The following is a 24,724-nucleotide window of genomic DNA, read 5'->3' on the forward strand; positions in this document are numbered from 1 at the left end:
GGCGGGGCTACGGCGCCTCACACGAGCCTAAATACATCAGGACTTTTACAGAAGCATAATTCCTCCTTGGATTGCAGCGCAGAAGGCGTTTATACGTACATTCAGATATGTCATGTAAAAAAAAATATAGACACAAATATGTTTAATGCAGCAACTAATAGCGAAACACAGTAAAGTCGCTAGTGTGTATGGCATTACGTCTCTGTATCCTAGCAACCGACGTGTTGACGTGTGTAGTTAGCTGCTGATGGGCTAACGTTACATACACGGTTTTTCTGGATATTTCAATGTAATACAGCTATTAATTTGCAGTTTTTTGTCAGTAGGCAAACTACTATATTAACCAGGTAAGTAAAACTAACAACATTCACAAACCTCAGATGTTGGCAGTTACATTGTATACGAGATACGTGTGGTATGGTCGCGAACTAGCTATGTAAACGAACTTGTGTTTTCAGGGAATGGTTTTTATAGAGTTTATTCTATATATATTCAAAATAATGCCTAGAAGTTGTAAGAGTTGATTCTTTACTGTCTTGTTTTATAAATGTTCTGACTGTCTAGTTTGGATAAAGTCTCCACTGTTGCCTGAAAAAGCATTAGCTTAGCCTTCTATTCTTATTATTTATAATTCGCCTATTTATTAGACAAATGTATTATTAACGTCAAAACACTTTCATGAGTTTTGGTTTTGTTTTGTTATTTCAGATGGAGAACGTGCATCTTGTCCCAGAGGAAGAGGAGGATGATTTGTATACTGGCTACAATGATTACAATCCGACTTTTGACTCAGAGGTGCACAAATACTTGCACCTTAGACATGCATTTATTGAATGTCATAATTTGTTTTTATGCAGCATGATTTTCCTTTCCCTTCAGGACCTTCACAACGATGTGGGCTTTCAGCAGGCAGTCAGGACTAGTCATGGCAGAAGACCACCAGTAAGTTATACTGTATCTGCTGATTAATCTAGAACGTCAAGCACATCAGTAATAATAGACACTAAATTTATTTATTCAATATTTTTAGATGACTGCAAAATATCCTGGCACTGCTATTGGAGGACGACCGATTGGAACAGCTTATGGGGTAAGACAAAGCATATTATGGACTTACACTACTACATTTCTGACTGAAAATTCAAACGCTTACGTTAAAATGATAGCAGCATGTTAGAATGTGCAATGTCTTATAATCAGGAAGACAGCTGTCAGGGCAGGAAAGGTGAAGGTCTCCAAGAGGTGAGAGATTATACAGTCAGAATCAGGATGGTCAAACACAGCAAGCACGTTTCTTGTTGACTATATTGGATTGATTTCATGTTTTAGTTAGGGATTGGAAGCTGTTTGTCAGATGTTGGTAGTAAATTGATGCTATTTGTTTTCCTTTTTTGTCTTTATATATCTTATGTTAATATCTAGTCTCGGATGCCTGTTGGCACTGCAATGGGAAGGCCTATGACTGGAGCTGTTCAGGTGGGACAAATCTCTGGTTTATTTGTCCTTTGTCTTATGCAGTGAAATTTTATTAATCTTCGATGTTTTTGTGCGTTGTACAGGACGGTGCGGCTCGTCCCATGACTGCAGTGAGAGCAGCAGGATATTCTTCATCTATAGCTAGAGGTGCTTTCACACGTGAAATCCACTTGCACATGTGCTGTTCAGACACATTTTACTTGAAATATACTTAACTGTCTCATAATGATATTTGATTCATACTTTTTAACTCCTGAGTTGGTGAAAAATATGACAATTTCCTTCATTTTAATTGTTTGAATTTCCAGGCTCAGTGTTTGATCCCCTGGGGCAATCAAAAGGACCAGCCCCTCCATTAGAGACAAAGAATGAAGACACGTATGCATCACAGTGCTTGAGAAGCCGTTGACAACTAGTTTTGTTTACTAGATCCCACTTTACGTCTTTAGATTTACTTGGAGATGAACAGCTTTTTGGTCTAATTATTTTCTTGTTTAGTCCAGAGGAGAAGATAAAGATCCTCGAAAAGAAGGTGAATGATTTGATAGAGGAGAGCTGTCTTGCTCTTGCTCGTGGGGATCTTCAGCTGGTAGGTATAGCTTTATAACTGCTATAAGTGATTTTAAAGAATTGTAATTTGGATGCTAAATTAGCTTTTTTTCAACAGAATTTAGAGAAAGCCAAGGAGGCTGGCAGGAAGGAGAGGGCTTTGGTGAGACAGAGAGAACAAACAGACACTGCAGACCACATTAATCTGGATCTGACTTACTCTGTGAGTGTATCGCTCCATATAAATACATGTCTTGACTGAAAACTGAAAATTCACATGACTCTTTCATGCTTTGTTCAGGTGCTGTTTAATTTAGCAAACCAATATGCCAATAATGACATGTACACTGAGGCCTTGAACACTTACCAAGTCATTGTGAAGAACAAGATGTTCAATAATGCTGGTGAGCGAATTTCAAATGTGTTTTAAAATATCTCATATTCACTCCTCTTTGATATAAGTGTGTTTCTAATATCAGGTTTTGTGTAACTGCTTACCCTACTATAGGACGACTGAAAGTGAACATGGCAAATATCTATTTCAAGCAAAAGAACTACACAAAGGCAATCAAATTTTACCGCATGGCTTTGGATCAGATCTCAAATGCCCACAATGCAATGAGGTCAGTACTTGTAGATGCATGTGTTGTGTGAACTGCATAATTGTTTTGCACCATTAAGTTTGTGCAGGTCTTGGGTAATTTGATGTGATTTTTCAACATGTAAATTTCTCTTATTTTATAGGATCAAGATCATGCAGAACATTGGAGTTGTGTTCATACATATGGGCCAGTACTCAGATGCCATCACATCCTTTGAGTACATCATGACCGAGAGCCCCAACATAAAGACTGGCTTCAACCTCATCCTGTGTTACTATGCCATCGGAGACCGGGACAGGATGAAGAAAGCTTTTCAGAAACTAATTTGTGTGCCCCTCGGTATTGATGATGATGACAAGTATATCCCTCCAAATGTGAGTGCATAATAATTTAAATCCTTGTTAGTCATGTATTTGAACTGAATTATGTCTTATTCTTCATGGATTTTTTTTTTTTAATTTTAGGATGACCCTCATGCAAACATGGTGATTGAGGCTATAAAGAATGATAAGCTTCACCAAATGGAAAGGGAGAGGTATTATAATGTATTGAACTTTCTGTTGGATTTATAATTCTTAAGCTTTGTGTTTATTATTCTCAGAATTTTGCTTTTCTTTCTAGGAAAGCACTAGCAGAAAAATACATAATGACCTCAGCCAAACTTATTGCTCCAGCCATTGAGTCGTCATTTGCAGCTGGGTTTGACTGGTGAGTTATCTATACTACTTTTCTTAAGTTTGGGGTCAGTAATTTTTTTTTTTCCCCAAAATATTTTTTTTATATTTTATTCAGCAAGGATGCATTCAATTGGTCAAAAGTGGAAGTACAGACAAAATGCTACAAAATATTTCTGTTAAAATAAATGCTGTTTTTTTTTTTTTTTCATCAGAGAATCATGCTGCAGAAACAACAGTATTAAATGTTTCTTGAGCAGCAAATTAGCGTATTTGAAATTATTTCTGAAGAATTGCTGGGCGACTGAAGACTGGAGTAATGGCTGCTGAATATTCAGCTTTTCCATCATAAGAATAAATGACATTTTTTAAGTGTTTAAAATAGAAAACAGCTATTTTACATTGTAATAATATTTTACAATATTACAGTTTTATTTATTTTTGTTTAAAATGTAGTCTTGAGCAGAAGAGACTTATTTCCAAAACATAAAAAAAAATCTTACTTACCCTAAACTTTTAAGTGGTAGTGTGTGTATTCCACAAGAGGGCGTTAAAGCGCAAGACTTTTCCATGCCATTCCATTAACAATATTTATGTATTATTTATTTTGAATAATTAATTACAGCTCATTATTATTAGTTAAGACCACTTCTAACAGACTAAAGTAAACCATCCATAGAGTTTGTCCTAAAGCTTAATTTGATACTTTTTCAGGTGTGTGGACATGGTGAAGGGTTCACAATACGTGGAGCTTGCAAATGACTTGGAGATCAATAAAGCTATTACATACTTAAGACAGAGGGACTTCAAACAGGTAGATGGGTCCCTGGAGACACACTCAAATTATGTTGCATTTGATATATTACCACAGAACAGAGCCAAATTGCTCTATGTCTGTGTGGAACCCTTGTTTCTGTTTTATAACACTTTCCTCATTCAATGGTCCATTTTATTTTGTTTTCTTGCCTGTCCATCTGCATGACTATTGAGGCTGAGGTATGTTTGTGTTGTTGGAGAACGTGTGTGTGTGTCTTTCTGCTGTAGGCCTTGTGTATATGTGTGCTGATTGTATTGTGTTGAAATTGCTTCTCTCATTTTATGTAGCAGCAAATGTAATGTGATGTGGCTTAAGTGTATTTATTCAATGATATGACAGTGAAACATCTATCTACATTACCAATTTCCTCTCTCTATAAGTCTCTATAAATATGTCTAATCAATTTTGTTTCCAGACAGTCGAGACGCTAAAGATGTTTGAGAAGAAGGACAGTCGGGTAAAAAGTGCTGCTGCCACTAACCTTTCTTTTCTTTACTTTTTGGTGAGCACATTACTATAAAGCATTGACTTCAAAGAGCTGGTGTTAATAATGTTCTCACAGACATGCTCTTGTTTTTTTGTCTTCTCCAGGAAAAGGATTTTGACCAGGCTGACCGCTATGCTGAGCTGGCCATGAGCGCCGACCGCTACAACCCTGCTGCCCTAGTGAACAAAGGCAACACAGAGTTTGTGAAGGAGGACTATGAGAAAGCAGCAGAGTTTTATAAGGAGGCTCTTCGTAATGACTCATCTTGCACTGAAGCTCTCTATAACTTAGGTCTGCTATCACAAACTTGACATCCTAAGGATTACATCACAGGAGATTTACATAAATTTGTGCTTTAACCTTTCTACATTTTAAATGTTTCAGCTGAGACCAAGACCAATATTAATAACGTAAGCAATTTTAAAGCAGAAATCTCTGTATCCTCCTGCAGGTTTGACCTATAAGAGGCTGGGTAGACTGGAGGAAGCCCTGGACTGCTTCCTCAAACTGCACGCTATCCTCAGAAACAGTGCTCAGGTCATGTACCAGCTGGCTAATCTGTATCCTTCCTTAAAATGTCAGTAATCAAAATTTAGATTAAATAAAACTCTGCTTTGTGATGGTTTTCGTAATTTCAGTTGCCAGGAAATAGAATGGATACAGTAAGTATGGTAAGTTAAAGTTTATTTGCTTGGTAAGAGTCATATTCCTTAAGCGGCTTTAGATATGAGATGTTGGAGGACCCTCATCAGGCCATTGAATGGCTGATGCAGCTCACCAGTGTGACCCCCACAGATGCCCAGGTGCTGGCCAAACTGGGAGACCTTTATGATAATGAAGGAGACAAGTCACAGGCCTTCCAGTACTATTATGAGGTAAAAACAAAAAGAATGATTGCAGTTTAAATTTTAGTGCATATTTTCGGGTATTCAAGTTACTGAAAGAAAGAGAATTGGCAAAATTATTTAAAATAATAAATGTATTTCAGTCGTACAGGTATTTTCCCTCAAACATTAGTGTCATTGAATGGTTGGGAGCATATTACATCGACACCCAGTTCTGTGAAAAAGCTATTCAGTACTTTGAGAGAGCTACCCTCATTCAGTAAGTTACTAAATATTATATGAATTTATCATGAATATTCTGCATGTATCTGGAGACTTAAAAAAAAAACTTTTCATGAATTTCAGACCGACACAGGTGAAGTGGCAGCTGATGGTGGCTAGCTGTTATAGAAGAAGCGGTATGAACTTGACAATAATACATTTAACCATAAGCTGTCATCTCAGTGCCTTCAAAATCACGATTTATGTTTTTCATGTGTTTTCAGGGAATTATCAGAAGGCACTTGAGACCTACAAGGACATTCATCGGAAATTTCCTGAAAATGTTGAATGTAATGTGTTCAGCAGTTATTTTCAGTTTTTATTTTTCAGTTATTTTTAATTTTGTGTACCCTTCTAGAGGTTCTGAGTCTCATGTCATTTTCTGTCGGGCAGGTCTACGCTTCCTGGTCAGGCTGTGCACAGATATGGGACTAAAAGAGGTGCAGGATTATGCCACCAAACTCAAGAAAGTTGAAAAAATGAAGGAGATCAGAGAGCAGGTACCCTGATTTCTCTCATGCTGTTTATATGCTGACCTCTTTTGCTTCAGAAAAGAATAGATCTTTATTGTCTTCGTCAAAAGGAACAATGAAAAAGCGTTTAGCAACTCTTCAGCAGAATAACAATAAACGTTGTGTTTCTCTTTTTCCAATTGTCCTTATTATTTATATACAATATTTACAATGTAAATAAGAATAGGTGAATTTGTGCAAATAGTTGAGTGGAAGTGAGGAGTGAACAAAAACACATTAGACTGTTTAGAGGGATAAATGACTATCTTTAAATCAAGTGTGGAGAGTTTCAAAGTTTAGAATTTAGAACAAGAGAGAGGGAGAGATTACCTGGGTTTCTTCTTCTCCTGTTCCTTTAGCCAGGAAACCCATGGTTAGTTATTGAAGAACATGTTTGTTGGTCTGTATATTAAATATTTGACAGCTGCAGAATATTTGACAGCATTCTGTTATTGACACACAGAGGGTGAGGTCTGGGAGGGACAGCAGTGCTCGAGGCCGCAGGGAAGGGAGTGCTGGCAGTGGTGAGTGGACAGTTTTAACTTAACCTCATCGATAACCTTCAAAATGAAATACTAGTCATTAACTGAATACATGCTTCTACTTTACTTTTTCCATCGACCTCAATCTGTAATGTGCCTCCGTTGGTAAACAGGAAATACTTCAAACCTTACACACACTCTCCCTAAGAAATCCAGTGGTATGACTATAATTCCCCTAATATAGTGAATCCAGTTGGACAAGCTTAGTGGAGACTGCTAGCCCTGTGATGTGATATTTCAAAAAGAGAGTGCATGTGTCTTAGACACCTGTTCTCTAAATCACAAGATTTAGATATTTTAATCCAACAACTTCCCTTTAGACCTTTGGTTTATGGTTTGTTTTAATTTATAGTGTAGTAATATTATATATATATATATATATATATATATATATATATATAATTTTATTTTTTTTATTAAAAATATTATTTTCGTTCTTGATTTCTCTTCTGGGACATCAGATGTGGATCTCTTGTCAGGTGATGTCTAGTTATCAGCTTCAGGCAGTGCTGGGTTCAAAGGTCATGCAGCACATTCATTTTCAAACAAGTGAAGTGACTGTTTCCAGCCTCTTTCTGCATCTCACTGCTCTCTTCTTCCAACACTTTAGGAAGCGGCTCAAACCCCAAGAAGCCCAGTGGTATGATCATTCCCTGCCTCGGTAGAATAGAGTAAAAATAAGAGGAATCTTCTTTAATATGAAAGTGGTTGGTTTTATAATGGATTTGATTTGGGTTCTTCATAAATTTAATGTAGTCATAATTCTTATCACTGTGGAAAATAAGAAAAGTAAAGGGTATTCGTCCATTTAGAAGTTTGGGGTCAGTAAGAATTTTTCATGTTTTTGAAAGAAGTCTCTTTAAGTTCACCAAGCCTGCATTCATATAATTGTTTTTATCAAAAGTAAAGCAATAAAAACTGTTTAATTTTGAAATATTATAAAAAATATATATATATATTTTCTGATTTATGTGTCAAAAACAGTTGTGCTGCTTAATTGTTTTTGATGAAAAGCATGATACATTTTTTCCAAGGATTCTTTGATGAATAGAAAGTTTAATAAAACAGCATTTAAGAGGTTTGTAAAATTATCAACTATATTGTCGCTTTTGATTAATTTAATGAATCATTGCTGAATAAAACAAACATTCTGACCTCAAACTTCTCAAGAGTAGTATAATTTTTGTACAGCCATTTAGACACGGCATATAATCACAATTATGAATCTCCCATATTGGGAGAATATTGGGACAGAACTGAATTTCTCCTTCACAGAAAGCATTTTCTTTTCCTAATCTGCATTCTCTTTCACTTTATATTGTAAACTTCATCTTCATCATTTTGTTAGTAATCTGTTATTCTCTTTTATTGTTGGCTGTGCACCTGAAAGGGAGCAGCTCAAGCCCCATCAATACCCCTCCTCTGAGAGCCAGTGGTATGACTACACACACTACAGAAATACATTAGAGGAAGAGCTTACACACTCCTGTACAAGCATGAAACAAGCATGCCATTGCATTCTGCTCAAGAATAAACTGCTGCTACTGCACCCGTTAGTCAACTTTGTTACGGATGCCATTCATTCCTCACATTCTGCCCAACAGTCATAACTAAACTCAACACATAATACTAAGTTTACCATTCTATTCACAGATAATCTTCATTGTTGTATAGCGCAACCTAATTTGTAGGCCTCAGCTCTCTGTCTAGCCTTTCCACTGTCTCTTCAGAGTTCTGTCTTCTTCTATTTTCTTTCTTTTCTCTGCAGTTTCTCGCTCAGAAGCTAAGTATAGTCCTGTGCTGGAGCAGGGCAGAGGTATGTACTGATCAATCCTCTAGATGATTAAACACAAAAAATCATAGCTGCAAGCTTCATGGAAAACTTCAAACCCAGTTGCCCAGTCCGTATGTCAAAATGTTGTTTTTAATGCCTGTAGTTCCCTGTAATGATACAGCGTCCAAGGACATAAATTCAATCACAGCACAATAGAGAGCAAACTTGTGCTGTGAAAGCCCTATCTGCCAAAACCACTATTTCCAGGGAATATCCCGCTCTCACTGTCTGACAGAGTGTTTCCAGCACCTTCTTTCTGTATGCAAAGCAATGAGTGCAAATAAACCAGTGAAATATTTCACAAGTACACTCCTGAACAACAGTGTCCCAGTATCAGAGCGCTTGATCTCGCTGTACTCTCATTACTGTTATTTGGCCATTTGGATGCATAAATTGATATAACATTAAAGATGTTTTATGAATACGAACAATAGAAGTATTCAGAGGCAGTGTTTATTAAGCTTTTTGTAAATGTTTATTTTGATTCTGGCTTGATTCCTTAGTCAGGTTTACGTGATAGGAAAAACCACTGTATGTCAGCAATACGTTTTTCATTTTAATGCCTTTGTGTTTTATCATTGGGACGGTATTTATAAAATGATAAATGATATTTTATCATTTTATCATAAATACAGTTACCTGCCTGCGAAACTCCGGTCTCACATCTGCCCCTCAGCGCTCTGTTCCTGTGGTCACAGTCGAGATGTGAAATGCAGCTGTGTGCCATTGTCTTTATGCAACACAAATGCTTTCCATAATGCAAGTCATATGGTTGCAGAGTGAACTCACTTTAATTAGGATGCTAGTGTCACACAGACGATGCTTCAAGTGCAAGGTGGAGCTGTTGTTTGTCATGCTTTTTGTTTTGTTTATTATCAGCATTCTCTAAAATTTTTGTCTTAGTGTTTAAGCATGGCTTACATTGTTGATGGTGGCAAGTCAAATGTGAATGCCTTTTTTCTTTTTTGTTCAGAAGAATCTGACCAGACGCTACTGTAAAATAACTCTCACTGCAGAAATGTTTTTAAGTTCAACGCTGGCTCTTTTGGATGTGTTTTCTCAGACAGTGGACAGAGCAACCATGGCACCAGCGCCAAGGGTGAGAGGCTTAGCGTTAAACTGAAAACTCTTCCAGGGTCCAATGAGCCGTATGAGGCCAGCACCCAGCTGGAAATTGGTGAGAAATAACATCAGTCATCATTTGTGACTGATAAACAATCTAATAAAGATACAAATTTTATCATACAAAATTCATTTTTCAGTACACAAACAGCAATATAAGTTGCTTTGATAAAACCCACTGTTAAGTGTTAAATGTATAATGATAAAATTATTATTATTACATTTCCATAATCATGTTACCTTTTTTCTGGCTGGTTTATTCAATAGCTTTAATAGTTTCTCTTTCATGTGAAGGAAAGAAAGCTTCTGGCCTGGTCTGTGCTTATTATAATGCATTGCTTCCATTGTATTCATCTTTTTAGATGCTTCGTATGTCGATCCTTTGGGGCCTCAAATCCAGAGACCGAAAACCGCAGCAAGGAAACGCACTGAGGAAGATGAGTTTGCTGATGAAGAGCTGGGAGATGACTTGCTGCCTGAGTGATGATGTGTGCAACGGATATCAATTCAGTGGAATATGTGATATATGTCAAGACACTAAATTTGTCTGTATTTTAGTAGTCCTAAAATACTTATTATTTTCCAGGCAACTTATATCTCATTTCATTATGCATTACTATATTTTGTAATAATATGTAACGCATTTAGGGATAATACAGATTATTCCAAATTATTTATTTCATTAATTTTGTGCATTGTAAAAACATCACCTAGCTGCATACAATTATGGTAAAGATGTAAGTGTAAAATATTATAATATACAGTATATACTTTTCTTTGGCATCTATTGCATCAATCTCTTAAATATCTAAAAGGAATACAGAACATTCCAGCGGGAAAAAATCAAAGTGAATTTTTTACATCAGCTCAAGCAGAGCATGATCATTATTCAGTATCAAAACTGTCCGCCCAAAATCTGGAGTCAAGTATCCTGAGCGCATTTACGGGACGGACGGATGAGCAGCTTTATGCAACAACTGGTGTTGTTTCTGTAGGTCGGTTTAAGAGCTCTCCAGGGATTTATTTTAGTATCTTTTCCAGCAATCCCCTTCTGACATTAAAGCGCGTTTAGACACGGTAATCTGAAATGCGCGGTCGGTTTGCGTCGACGCTTGTGTTGGCGTTGCTATGGTGTTGCGGCAGCGCGCCGGGTGAACGGGGACTGAAGGTGTCCAGGAGAGCACCGAGGACTCGCTCCTGTCTGGATTTACCGGAGGAGATTTTGGAGCAGATGTTCGGGAGGCTCTCGGTCGGGGTTCTCAGCGCGTTTCATCACACCCTGCAGCTCGCGCCTCCAGAGCGACACAATCTGACCTGTCAATCAGCGTCTCGCCTAGCGCGAGACAAACCGCGCACCCCTGTCAACTTCCTCAGCCTCTCGCCCTGGGCATACAGGTAGGACCCCAAAACTGAGAAGACTAGGATGGGAATACTAAGTAGTTTAACCATGTAGTGCTTATGAGGAAGTAATATTTAGAAATATTGTTTGGACTTGAAGGCGGCATGGATGCAAGGCAGCGATTGGACCGTAAAAATACAAACAAAAATGTTAACAGTTCATTCTTTTTATAAAATCACTTAATAAAAAGATCAAAATATTATTAAAAAAATAGGCTACTCCTGTGTAAGTTAAATCAATAACGTCATATGAAAAACTACCAAAAAATTCAGAAGGCTTGAATATATCGACAACCACTATTTATGTGTTATTTCGAGTCAAAGATGCCTAAAGTAGCCTAATAACATACGGTTCGGTAAATCAGATTAATTTAATAACCGTAACACCTGATTCACACGTGTTTTGATTCATCGACTCATACGAATCCTTCTATCGGGAATCGATTTTGTTTCTGTCATGAAAATGATTCAGTTCTAAAGAAGAGCCAGTTCGATTGTGAGTTACCGACTCAATCCTGTGATTTGATTCCTTGCCTTTTTGTCTGCAAGAAAAATAACTCTTTTCATTATTGTTCTTACAAGAATCTCCCATGATCCAGCGAGGTACCCTCGATATCTTCCGGAGGCGTACTGTTTGTGTAAGGGATGCCTGAGCGGACCGAACGGGGAGGAAAGTGAGCGCCTCCGCAGCACTCCAGTGTTCATGCCGACCGTCATCCTGCGCCGGACTGGCTCGTGCGTCGGGGGCCGGCATTCTTACACGGAGAGCTACGTGTCCATCGCCGTGGGTTGTACTTGTGTGCCATTGCTGGAAAAAGACAGAAAAACACAGAAGGGCAAGCCAAGCGTGAAAAGAGTATCGTCTAAAAATTTCAGCACCTTCAGAAAGAATGGACTTAATTGATCCATTTTAAGCTTTTTTCTGTGTCAGTTTTATTTCTTTCATTTTTTCTTTCAGTTGGTGAAAGGAAAAACTTGACAGAACTTGCACTCACAGCTGCAGATTCTAGTCTGCAGTGCCAAGCAAAAGGAAAACTTTCTGTGCCAAAATATATTCTAATCCAAAGTACTTTGAGAAAGCCAGTCAGCATCATGGTGTTATAAGCAAATACCGTTCAGATGTGTTCAAATATACAGAAAATCACTAGAAATGCTTCTGTTAAAGGCAAACAAGGATATCATTTACAAGACGACATATATATATATATAGCATGACTTTGGGTCATTCCTCCTATGATTACTTTATTAAAACAACAAGAACCGATATCGCAGTCTAGTGTATAGTACAAATGCATTACAAACATTCACTTCAAGCTCATTTTATGCATTGAAACAAAGTTAAACTGTCTGAGATTGTTTGCTTCAATTTTATGCCGGAAAGGTGGGGCAAATCAGCCAAAGTATAATCAAAGACTTATGAAGGGCCAAATCCTCCGCTGTAATATCTGGATCCTGCCATGGACCTCTTGGTACGAGAGGATTTATTGTTCCAAATAATCATCTGCTGATGTTTGATAGGAAAAAAAACAATGTTCAAATGTTGTCAGATTGAAAGACCTGTAACTTCTTCTTTAAGAGGCTCCTCTGTCCTCCACTCGTTACCTGTATTAATGGCACCTGTTTGAACTCGTTATCAGTATAAAAGACACCTGTCCACAACCTCAAACATTCACACGCCAAACTCCACTATGGCCAAGACCAAAGAGCTGTCGAAGGACACCAGAAACAAAATTGTAGACCTGCACCAGGCTGGGAAGACTGAATCTGCAATAAGCGGCTTGGTGTGAAGAAATCAACTGTGGGAGCAATTATTAGAAAATGGAAGACATACAAGACCACTGATAATCTCCCTCGATCTGGGGCTCTACGCAAGATCTCACCCCGTGGGGTCAAAATGATCACAAGAACGGTGAGCAAAAATCCCAGAACCACACGGGGGGACCTAGTGAATGACCTGCAGAGAGCTGGGACCAAAGTAACAAAGGCTACCATCAGTAACACACTACGCCGCCAGGGACTCAAATCCTGCAGTGCCAGACGTGTCCCCCTGCTTAAGACGGTACATGTCCGGGCCCATCTGAAGTTTGCTAGAGAGCATTTGGATGATCCAGAAGAGGATTGGGAGAATGTCATATGGTCAGATGAAACCAAAATAGAACTTTTTGGTAAACTCAACTCGTCGTGTTTGGAGGAGAAAGAATGCTGAGTTGCATCCAAAGAACACCATACCTACTGTGAAGCATGGGGGTGGAAACATCATGCTTTGGGGCTGTTTTTCTGCAAAGGGACCAGGACGACTGATCCGTGTAAAGGAAAGAATGAATGGGGTCATGTATCGTGAGATTTTGAGTGAAAACCTCCTTCCATCAGCAAGGGCATTGAAGATGAAACGTGGCTGGGTCTTTCAGCTTGACAATGATCCCAAACACACCGCCCGGGCAACGAAGGAGTGGCTTCGTAAGAAGCATTTCAAGGTCCTGGAGTGGCCTAGCCAGTCTCCAGATCTCAACCCCATAGAACAGTGCTTCTCAAAGTCTGGACTCCGGTCCGGATCCGGACCCGGAGGGAATTCAATCCGGACCCGCTTCTATTTCATATTTCAAGAACACTAATTATATTTCCTACTTTGATAAACGCACGTTAAACTTGTAAATCATTTGTTTATTTATTCTTATTTTTTATGTCTTTTGGAGAAGGTCCGAAATTGCAGGCGAGATATTGAAACTTTTCCTTCATGACATTTGTTGTCATCATGACATCCAGTGAGCGTATGACGTTTGACATAATCGGGCGACATTTCACCGCTAATATTAATTGTTTTGTTTTGCTATCACTTATATTATGGCAATTTGTCTTATAGCAGTGCCCAGTGTATACATTTATTTGTGGCGGCTTGTCACAATATCAAAACTGACCGCTACAAATAGATTTTCCAAAAGGCTTATACTTCGGTGAATAAACTGAGCACTGCGCGTTTCAAAAATAAAATGCTGCGCGGGTGTTTTTATATGAATGTATCTTTTAAAAGAACCGTCCGTTTTCTTCAGAAAAGCTTTGTCAATTTCAGTGTTGGGGAAAGTTACTTTTAAAAGTAATGCATTACAATATTGCGTTACTCCCTAAAAAAGTAACTACGTTACTTAGCTACTTTTTATTGAAAGTAATGCATTACGTTACTTTTGCGTTACTTTTTAAATATGAGCAGGGCTTGATTGTTTTTAATACAATAAATTACATTAATACAAATGTAAAAGCCCTGTATCTTGTGAAGGAAAAGTAAATTCACGTCTGTAAAGTAAAACTCAGGATAAGGTTTAACACTCTTCGGCAATAAAAAAAACAATGAAGTACAATTGTTAGTTTATCTAAAGTCATTAGTATGGTTGAACTGGATCATCAAAGGTCAGCAGCAAAGACATTGGTTAATAAAATGGGATTAGATACATTTGTGTTGTTTAACAGATTTAATTATTGCAGTTTGCGTCATATTCTGAGTTTGCATTTCACTGTTTTAATTCATTTTGATGAATACTAAATCTGTTTTTTGCCATATAGCCCATCTAAGTGCAAATAGCCCATCTTGTTGGCGAAGGCTATTTACACTAACTCTGCCCACTAACGTGTGATTGGGTTAGTGAACAATAAAAAAAAAGTAGTTAGTTTAACATCAGTTTCAGTGGCGTCGATGGAAAGGCGCATGCTTTTTGACGCGATCGACCAGAGTTCGAGCCCACCTTTTGCCAAACATTTTTTTCTCCCTTTTCAAATCTCATATCGCATCAGAAAGGCATTTATTTTCAATAAAAATGAAGTTGAAAATAAAGTATCGGGTAGGGTTAGGGTAGGTGTAGGCCAATAAGGTGGCATCCATTTAATAAATTTGAATTAAAATTATAATTTACACTCAGTACGTTATTATTGCGTACTGAGGTGCAGATAATTGCCACTATTTGCAATAAGTAGTATAAATAGCAGAAAATATTGCTATTTTCACGGTGTAAAATAGAATCCATTGCTATTTGCACTTAGTGTAAATAGCATCTGTCACTAAAAAAATATGCTATTTGCACTTAGTGTAAATAGCGTCTATCGCTATTACACTTAGTGCAAATAGCCGCTGCCAAAAAGTAACTGGCATTACTTTTTTGAAAAAGTAACTCAGATATTTTCGTGTAAATTAAAAAGTGTAAATTAATGCGTTACTTTACTAGTTACTTGAAAAAAGTAATATTATTACGTAACTCGCGTTACTTGTAATGCGTTACCCCCAACATGGTCTTTCCTGTAATGGCTGATAAAGTAGCGCTTATTTGATTACAGTCGTTACCGGGGAAACGGCTATATATCACGCTCCAACAGCGCCTCCTGCTGGCAGAGAATCAACTTTCTTTTGCTAGTCTGCGGGAAACACTGATGTCTGTCAGCAAACATAAACAAAAAAGCATGCTTCAGAACTGTTTTGAGAAGGTGTTTAAGAGCCATGTATTATTACTATGAATTAGGCTACTACTACTACTATTACTATCTTGTGCCCTGCAATAACCATTTACGCAAACTCTCTTTTGATATAAAGGGAAAAAAGAGAAAATCGGCCCAAAAAATCAGCATCATATATCGGCCATAGGCTGCCCTGATTTCTAAATATCGGCATTGGCCAGAGAAAAAACATTATAGGTCGACTTCTACTGCTGACACTTAAATTAATTGTTTTGCCACTTTTGCACTTGTTATTAAAGTATTTTGAATGCAAAGGGAACCTTTTTTTTTTTAAATTAGTGTTTATTTGTTATATGTTATGTATGTTTATTAAAAACACGTTTTGTAATAACCAATTGTTCCGGACCTTTGACACTGATGAAAATTCAGATTTGGACCTTTGAATGTAGACTTTGAGAACCCCTGCCATAGAAAATCTTTGGAGGGAGTTGAAAGTCCGTGTTGCCCAGCGACAGCCCCAAAACATCACTGCTCTAGAGGAGATCTGCATGGAGGAATGGGCCAAAATACCAGCAACAGTGTTTGAAAACCTTGTGAAGACTTACAGAAAACATTTGACCTCTGTCATTGCCAACAAAGGGTATATAACAAAGTATTGAGATTAACTTTTGTTATTAACCAAATACTTATTTTCCACCATAATTTGCAAATTAATTAATTAAAAATCCTACAATGTGATTTCCTGGATTCTTTCCCCCCATTCTGTCTCTCATAGTTGAAGTGTACCTATGATGAAAATTACAGGCCTCTCTCATCTTTTTAAGTGGGAGAACTTGCACAATTGGTGGCTGACTAAATACTTATTTGCCCAACTGTATATTCAAATAGCTGTTTTCTATTTCTATTTCACTGGTGAGCAGAAGACACTTCTTTTAAAATCATAACTCAAACTTTTAAATGGTAATGTATAAGTACATTTAAAAACTGTAAATGTTTTGTAATTTAGTTAACCAATTTACAGCACACTCGGTGATGATTTTTTTTTCAAAAAGAATGAAATAAATAGTATTTTCCCACTCAACGGGATATGAGATCAATTACATATGAGTTTTCACATGATCTACCGCAGGGGTTTTCAAACAAGGGGGGCGCGAGCATCAATTAATTCAGAGACATTGCCTTGAAGATTTATGAATACGAGCTTTCAAATCTTCAGGCCTCCGCTAGGGGGCAATCTGACTCCTGCTGTTAGGCGACAGTGAGAATGGTGTAAAATAATTTACGGTTAGTCATGTCAGAAATCCAACCACGGATTGGCATGTTGTTATCTCAGAAACAGGCTCAGCCATCACACTGAATCAGGTAAGCTGGTTATATGTTTATGTTTCTTAATGCTACGCACTGGAAACGCAGCAAACAATATGTGAATGATGTTCGCACACTTTGGGCTGGGGGGGGCGCATGTCCTAAAAGGTTGAAAACCCTGCCCTGACCTGAACCCCATAGATTCTATTGTATTCTATTGTCAAGAGGAAGATGAGAGACACCAGACCCAACAATGCAGATGACCTGAAGGCCGCTATCAAAGCAACCTGGGCTTCCATTACACCTGAGCAGTGCCACAGGCTGATCAACTCCATGCCGCGCCGCATTGAGGCAGTAATTAAAGCAAAAGGAGCCCCTACCAAGTATTGAGTACATATACAGTAAATGAACATACTTTCCAGAAGGCCAACAATTCACTAAAAAAATCTTTTTTTTATTGGTCTTATGAAGTATTCTAATTTGTTGAGATAATGAATTGGTGGGGTTTTGTTAAATGTGTACTTCAGTCTGTGTGCACTGAATTTATTTAATACACAAGTTTCACAATTTGAGTTGAATAACTGAAATAAATGAACTTTTCCACGACATTCTAATTTATTGAGATGCACCTGTATACCTGCATATTTAGCAAGAATTCACATGCTAAACATATTTAGCTAGCTAGATAGAAAAGGGTCACTCAAATCAGAAAGAATGTGAAGGCTATGATGACTGCAGTGAGATATAAACTCGCAATTCTGAGAATATATCAGTCTTTTTCCCCCCTCAAAAAAGGACTTTAACTTGCAATTCTGACTTTACAACTGGCAATTGCGAGTTTATATCTTACAATTCTGAGAGAGAGAAAAAAAGTCAGAATTGTGAGATAAAAAGTTCCAATACATTTTTTTTTATTCAGTGGCGGAAACGGGCTTCCACAGAACTGTTATTTCAAACATACTGAAATACTTTAGACGCGGAGCGGTGTTTCTGATATCAGTGAGCGCGGAGTGGAGCGCATACTCTGTGCCACACAAATGTGGCTTTTTGTTAATGACTGTGGCAGGATTTTACACAGAGTAACAGCTCACTACCAGTTACAAAATACACTGTAACAGACTGTCACAGAGAATTCTGGTTGCATTTTTCATCAATTAATATCTTTCATTATAGTGGTGAAATGTTGCCAAACTTGCTGACCCCTGGTCTAGACTTTGACATGTCAATAATACACCCACAACAATAGATGGCGCCAAAAACGCATACAACGAGTGTGTTTGGGACAAAACTTCCTCTGTAAGTGATTTTAAAACATAAGACAGTACCCAGATTTGAAGGCTAAGATTTCACTAATACTGCTAATAAAATTTTGGTAGGCTTATATGAGATGGATAGCCTATGGGCTACCTGTTATTTTTATATTATATAAAAAAAGTGTATATTTTTAAATGTTGGTACATATTACCAGTATTTACAATACTTTCAAAACAAAAATTAAAATAGGAAAAATATGCAATATGAAAATAATTTAAGAAAAAAATGTGAAAAAAACAAAGGAGATTTGGTTTTCAAAAAGCTTTTTTTCCAAAAGGTACATCTGTAAAAAGGGGGGTCGTCTTATATTCCGGGTCAATACAGTACTTGTTTTAATGAATTGGTTGAGTGTATGTTTTCGCTCACAGCACAATAAAAAATAAAAATAAAAAAAAACTATAAGTGCAAATAGCCTTGGCAAAGACTATGTACACTCCGCCCACCAATGTGTGATTGGGATGGTCAAAACTAAAAAAAGACACTCCTTCTTTATCAGATTCAGTGGTGTAGATGGAAAGGCACGTGCTTTTTGACGCGATTGACCCGAGTTCGAACCCGCCTTTTGGGTTGTGGCTAGAAGGGATAAAGCTCCGACCGGAAATGAACAATGAAATTAATTGTATACCTATTATTACCAATTTTATTAACGCCTAGACCTACCCAACCCTAAACCTACCCCTTACAGGAATGAAAAAATGGTAACTATCATTGTATAGTGACAAAAAGTATGCTCTATTGATGTGCGCATGCCCAGTAGCGCCATACGTATCCCTTCTAGTCTTTACCCCTTTTGCCGAACTTTTTTTCTCCCTTTTCAAATCTCATATCGCATCGGAAAGGCATTTGTTTGTCAATAAAAATGAAGGAAATAATCAAAAAGTTGAAAATAAGAGTATCGGGTGTTAGTGTAATTTACATTTACATTTATGCATTTAGCAGACGCTTTTATCCAAAGCGACTTACATTGCATTCAAGTTACAGTTTTTACATTTTTTTTTTTATCAGCTCTTGCTTTCCCTGGGAAAGCAGTGTAGGTGTAGGGAGGGCTTTATTGTACCAATAAGGTGGCATCCATTTAATAATTTGAATTAAATCTATAATTTACACTCAATATGTTATTGCGTACTGTTTTATAATGTACTACAATGCTGAGGTGCAGATAATTGCCACTATTTGCAATAAGTAGTATAAATTGCAGAAAATCTTACTATTTTAACAGTGCAAATAGAATCTATCGCTAAGAAAATATGCTATTTGCACAATGTAAATAGCATCTAATTGCTATTTACACAGTGCAAATAGCCGCTGCCAAAACCAAAAAAACACTCAGTTGTCGCCTCCTTCTGGTGTATTGATGTAACCTGCGGTAATCAACGGCAGTGAACACCCACCATTACTGTCCTTCTGTTCTACACACACCAAAACAATTGCACAAATGTAAAATCTGGCCAAAGGCGCTTGAGACCAACCTTCCAGACCAGATATTTCATTCCGACAGACAACATATTAAAATAATATAGACCAAGAAAGACCACTCACTTTTTTATAGCAAGTTTATATACACTTTACAGATCATTTCAGGAATTCCAAAATAACAATTAGTGCTTTGAACAATGGAAATAAAGACCATCAAATGCCCTGAATAAAACTGCTGACATCCCTCGATCATCATTTTTGGTATTTTATTGCTACAGCAACATCTCGACTGTTCCACAATTCTGAGTTTGTGTGTGTTTGTGTGTGTGTGTGCTAGTGTATGTGGAACACTGTTTAAAGTTATTTTTGAAAAACAAAACCTCATTGCGAGGCGATCGTGTGAAAATGTCCATCATAATTCAACAGACCTGTATTTTTGTCGAGAATGCTTTCAGCGATACTGCTGCGATTAGGGCGAAATGACCATGGCAAAGAGTAAAACTACAATCATTCAAATCAATCAAACTAGCCCCTTGTCCTCCTGGTGAAGTTGTATAACAATAAAAAAAATAATCAGAACGTTCCATCAACTATAATCTTATAAAAACCTTTCAGTCCTTTTAAACACTTTCATTTTTTGTCTTTTTCGAAAATATATATACAACCTTAAACAAAAAAAAATGATTTGGTTTTCCAAAAGGGCCTTGCTGCAATTAAAGTTTCATTGGGAAAGGCTTTTTCGTTATCAAGGCAACCACATCTCACAATCCTAGTTACCGTGATAGCAGTACGACACGGTTCTATTCGTCCCTGTAGACAGCTGGATCCGAGCAGTGAGAAACCACATACAAAGGCACTCGAGGAGAAGCGTCTGCAAAAAGACTTGTGTGTTTGTGTCTAAAAGGGGAAGGAAGGAGTCAGTTTTCAGAAAGATCACCCCTCTGCATTTCATAAATGTTCATCTGAGGAGCTCTCAGTGGCAAAGTAAACAACGGTCAGACTGAGACGATCACGACCGGCCGTCCCCTCTCAGCCTTCGCCAGCCTCTCTGCTCTCTGGAGGCGTGTGTCTCTGAAGGCCCAGAGGCGTCTCAGCATCTCCATGGTTTGGCATGGTGAAAGGCTTCTCTGAGTGGTAGAAGGGGTGGAGAGGGAAGCTGTTGTGGACAGTTGCTGGAGGAAGTGGCTTATTTGACACACAGAAGGCCCCCCACATTGGCAACAAACTCCTCCAGGCTCTTCAGGAAGGCCACCTTCTGCTTGCGGTCCATGGCTGGAGGCGTGCTGCTGGCAGTGAGGCTGTTAAACGCATCTGCCAGCCGCTGGTAGATCACAGCGTCCCTCTGATTGGAGAGCAGCGTCTCCACCAGCTCTGAATACTCCGCCTGAGACAAACACCATCACTTATCAAACACCACATCGACTGCTAATGCATCACAAGATCATGCATTTCGTTAAAATTCATATTGTAAGCATAAAACGTACCTGGTGAAGGCACACTAGTGTATAGAGCGCTTCTCCAGCTGCTACGGTCATCTCAGTGTTGTGCTTCTGGAGCACAAGCATGTCAAACACCAGCTATGCAGGAAGAGAGAGTGACAGAGAAATGTGCATTATTAAATCAATATTTTACACATGTATTAATCTCAGACAATTACATATTACAATGAATGTTAGTGACATTAGCACGTTTGACCATTCTGAGATCATGGACTTCAGCCAATAAGCTCTCATTATACTGACAAGAAATAATACTGACATATTTGTCATCCCTTTTATGTGAGTCCATATCTACTGACTATGGAAGCCCGTTTCCGCCACTGAATAAAAAATAAAAAAAGGTAATTACGACACTTAATCTCACAATTGTGACTTTTTTCTCACAATTACTAATTAACATTTAGCAATTCAAAATTTTTGTCTCAGAATTGTAAGATTTAAACGTACAATTGTGAGCTATTAATTGTGAGATATAAACTCACAATTTTGAGAATTTTTCGGAGAAAAAAAAGTTTCACGTGAGATAAATTTGAGATAAAGTCGCAATTACCTTTTTAAAAAAAATTATTCAGTGGTGGAAATGGGTTGCATAACTGACAGCCTTGTCAATAGAATTTTGAGTAAATATGGTGTAAAACGGGTTTACTTTTTCGTGCTGAGATGCATTTAAATGTTCTCTTTTGTCATTGTATTATGCACTCTGTTCAAAAGTCTGGTGTCAGTAAGATTTTTGTTATTGAGAAATTATTTTGAGTCAGCAAGGATGAATTTAAATGATCAAAAGTGACAGCAAAAGACATTTTCAAAAAATGCTGAACTTTCTTTTAAATCAAAGAATCCTGAAAATACATCACAATTTACTAAATAAATATTAAGTAGATTTTCAGGATTGATAAAATAATGTTTCTTGAATGCCAAATCAGCATATTAGAATGATTTTTTAGTTATGACTAAAATATTTATATTTTTCTATGAAATATTAACATAGAAAATCACTTTTTTACTTTTATTAATTTTTTATTAAAATGTTAGTTTTTATTTAATTTGAGTTATTTTAGTACTTCAACAAACTACATGGAAATGAAAGAATATTGAATTTATAAATGTGTGTATATGTGTGTGGTTGTACATACACATATTTAGTTGTTTTTTGGTGTTTGGTTTTGTGATATGTTAGAATCATTATTATACTCTTATATCTTTTGTTCTTTAATGTTTTGAATTGGTTGTTGCTTTATTTTTTGTTTTCATTCAAATGTTAAGTTTTGATATTTTGTTGTATGCATGTGTCATTTTTATTTAATTTCTTTATGTTTTAAAAATGTGTAGATATAGTATTTATAAAGTTTTAGCTTTTAGTTTTGCATCTGTTTTAGTTGTTTTAATACTACAATTGATTGCTTCGGTTGCCCTCATTTGTCCCTTTGGATAAAAGCGTCTGCTAAATTACTAAATAATAATAATAATAATAATAATAATAATACAAATTTTAAATTGTAACAATATTTGCCAATATTACTGTTTTGCTGTTTTTTGATAAAAAATAAGTGCAGCCTTGGTGAGCAGAAGCAACTTCTTTCAAACAAACATAACCTTACCAGGCCCAAAATTTTGAACTTTTGTGAATGGCAACAGACATCGCCTGTTAAAAACCCACTACAGTTGACCACTGGTTTAAACCAAGCGACATAATTAAGGGTGTGTCCACGTTTGAGTGACAGGTGGATTCCCGCTGCTGTGGTCATTAGCCGTGTGTCTGCTGTCTGTTAGCCGTCACGTTACCTCAGCTAATTTATCGTAAAAATAAATAAATTCCAGCCACTAATCTTAGCATTTCTGCCGTGTCGGGATTATTTCACTGTCATAATGACTTGCTGTGGGGTTAATTGTATTAACAGATCGTCCCAGAAGAAGCCTGGACTACATTTTTTCCGGTGAGTGAAATTCTAATATAATTTCATTTATTCATTTTATTTCGAATAATTTATTTATTATTTATAATTGCATTCGCGTCGAGGTAGGTGGGCGTGGTTTCAGCACCAGGCACCTCAGCTCCACCCAGGTACCGCTTCTTTGCCCATTTTCGTTTATCCGGGAGTGACGCGCTGCCAAGATGGCAACGGTCGGCTACGCCCACTTTAGGCTTCAAAAACGGTCTTCAGAACTCTACGGGTGACGTCACGGACACTACGTCCATATTTTTTTACAGTCTATGGTTTAAACATCATGTGACTCACTTTAAGGAAATGTTGTGTGGCAATAAATAGGGGTGTGTCCTTTTCCTGTGTCTTGGCGCACTGCTCAGCCAATGGGGATAGAGCCTCCAGACAGAGCTGACTGATCTCTGAGCTCATCCTGCAGAGTGTGTTAAGGAAAAACACTAGAACATACCCACCGTAATTCAACAACAACAAAAAAACTCTAAACAAGGAAAATCAAACACCATATGCTTAGCAAGCACAGACTTTAAATAATGTGACTGTATACACACAAACAGCAAGGATACGAGGTCATGCCAAGCTCCAGGGAGCACATGAGACTTTTGAAGAGCTCCTCTGGCAGCTGCGGGATCTTCTCTGGGAAAATCTCACAGATGAAGGTGATGAGCTTATAATACTGGTTACACAGAGAAGGGAACTGGGTACAAGAGAAAGAAAGAGTGTTTCAGAACAGTAGGCCACCTTAAACAAGAAACAACATATAAGAGCATCTTTAATAATTTTCAAAACACAGCTCAAACTCAAGTCAAATTTTACCTTAAGCAAGTCCTGAGACATGAGTGGCAATACAATATTCACCCCATACAGCACAACATCAGCAGCTGATACGGCCCGTCCAGCACCAGAGCTCTGCTCCTGCCCACGAAACACCTCATCTGCACAAAAAACACAGTTACTCCTCATCTCTCAAGTAAACACTCACGAGCTAAGATGCAAATTAAGTGAATCATGAATGAACACTCATACCTGTGTCACTGAAGTCAATGAACTCTTTGGAGAGCAGGTTGGTGAGGAGCTCCATGATGAGCAGAAGGTCCTGGTACTGGTCCTCCTCTGAGGCTACATCTAGTCTCTTGCGACCCAGATTGTTCTTGGAGTAAACCTGCAGCAGTGTCAAGCACACCTCGTACAGTTTCATAGACTTGGTCTGTGGAGACAGAGACGTGGTGTTGAAAAATATATTCAGGATGCGCACATTCAAAATGTGTGATCACATTAAAATCAATGCAAGCGCTAATGTCTCACCTCGCCCAAGTAGCAGATTTGTTTGTGGGCCACTTCCACAAACACCTCTATGATGAGGTTGACCGTTTCTGGTGAGTTTCTGTAGACCTCCATGAGGCCGATGCAGCTGGATAGGAAGTCCATGAGGAAGCTGAAGAGAGATGCCACATTGTCGATCTGCGTTGCTTCTGCGATGCCGCACAGAGCTTCTAGAGTGGCAACGATCTCCTGCTTCACGGCTTCCTCTTGACAGATCTGGGCGAAGTTCTCTTGGTTAATGAGGTTGAGGAAGCGCTGCTGGAGTGGATGCAGTACCTGCAGTGCAGAGACATAAAGAGACTATGAGTTATGAGACTATACTTTGTGTTCTCATTAGCAATCATGCTTAATCTTACAAATATTTCTCTATA

General features: G+C 37.8%; 3 protein-coding genes across 6 annotated transcripts in view; 2 read left to right on the plus strand and 1 right to left on the minus strand.

The window, feature by feature from the left end:
* The first annotated feature begins 19 nt into the window (after positions 1 to 19).
* On the plus strand, positions 20 to 10,502 carry LOC306877299 (intraflagellar transport protein 88 homolog). Of its 4 annotated transcripts, XM_079428991.1 has the most exons (29): positions 207 to 347; positions 709 to 795; positions 880 to 942; positions 1,031 to 1,090; positions 1,201 to 1,242; positions 1,423 to 1,476; positions 1,560 to 1,623; positions 1,785 to 1,854; positions 1,975 to 2,065; positions 2,144 to 2,248; positions 2,327 to 2,429; positions 2,534 to 2,648; positions 2,770 to 3,001; positions 3,092 to 3,162; positions 3,249 to 3,335; positions 4,016 to 4,115; positions 4,534 to 4,620; positions 4,710 to 4,896; positions 5,057 to 5,165; positions 5,330 to 5,480; positions 5,594 to 5,709; positions 5,796 to 5,848; positions 5,936 to 6,001; positions 6,105 to 6,211; positions 6,687 to 6,747; positions 8,156 to 8,200; positions 8,534 to 8,581; positions 9,663 to 9,776; positions 10,084 to 10,497. In XM_079428991.1, the coding sequence occupies exons 2-29, from the start codon at positions 709 to 711 to the stop codon at positions 10,203 to 10,205; spliced, it is 2,610 nt and encodes an 869-aa protein (XP_079285117.1). In that variant the 5' UTR covers positions 207 to 347; the 3' UTR covers positions 10,206 to 10,497. The 4 variants fall into 4 exon arrangements, with proteins under 4 accessions (XP_079285120.1, XP_079285118.1, XP_079285119.1 ...); XM_079428992.1 differs by lacking the exon at positions 1,201 to 1,242 and having other exon boundaries at positions 22 to 347; XM_079428993.1 differs by lacking the exons at positions 8,156 to 8,200; positions 8,534 to 8,581 and having other exon boundaries at positions 34 to 347; positions 10,084 to 10,502.
* A 137-nt stretch (positions 10,503 to 10,639) lies between these two features.
* On the plus strand, positions 10,640 to 12,383 carry LOC306876931 (interleukin-17D-like). The gene is made up of 2 exons (XM_079428385.1): positions 10,640 to 11,116; positions 11,702 to 12,383. The coding sequence occupies exons 1-2, from the start codon at positions 10,809 to 10,811 to the stop codon at positions 12,021 to 12,023; spliced, it is 630 nt and encodes a 209-aa protein (XP_079284511.1). The 5' UTR covers positions 10,640 to 10,808; the 3' UTR covers positions 12,024 to 12,383.
* A 7,320-nt stretch (positions 12,384 to 19,703) lies between these two features.
* LOC306877341 (exportin-4-like) overlaps positions 19,704 to 24,724 on the minus strand; it is a 38,503-nt gene continuing 33,482 nt past the window's right edge. Inside the window, exons 17-23 of the mRNA XM_079429063.1 lie at positions 24,336 to 24,629; positions 24,057 to 24,237; positions 23,847 to 23,965; positions 23,597 to 23,727; positions 23,328 to 23,445; positions 21,076 to 21,168; positions 19,704 to 20,975 (exon numbers count right to left, since the gene is read on the minus strand). Of these exons, the coding sequence (XP_079285189.1) occupies positions 20,778 to 20,975; positions 21,076 to 21,168; positions 23,328 to 23,445; positions 23,597 to 23,727; positions 23,847 to 23,965; positions 24,057 to 24,237; positions 24,336 to 24,629 (1,134 nt within the window). The 3' untranslated portion in view covers positions 19,704 to 20,777. The remainder of the gene's footprint in view (positions 20,976 to 21,075; positions 21,169 to 23,327; positions 23,446 to 23,596; positions 23,728 to 23,846; positions 23,966 to 24,056; positions 24,238 to 24,335; positions 24,630 to 24,724) is intronic.

Source organism: Barbus barbus (genome assembly GCF_936440315.1).
Source record: "Barbus barbus genome assembly, chromosome: 11".
In the NCBI taxonomy this organism is placed as follows: Eukaryota; Metazoa; Chordata; class Actinopteri; order Cypriniformes; family Cyprinidae; genus Barbus; species Barbus barbus.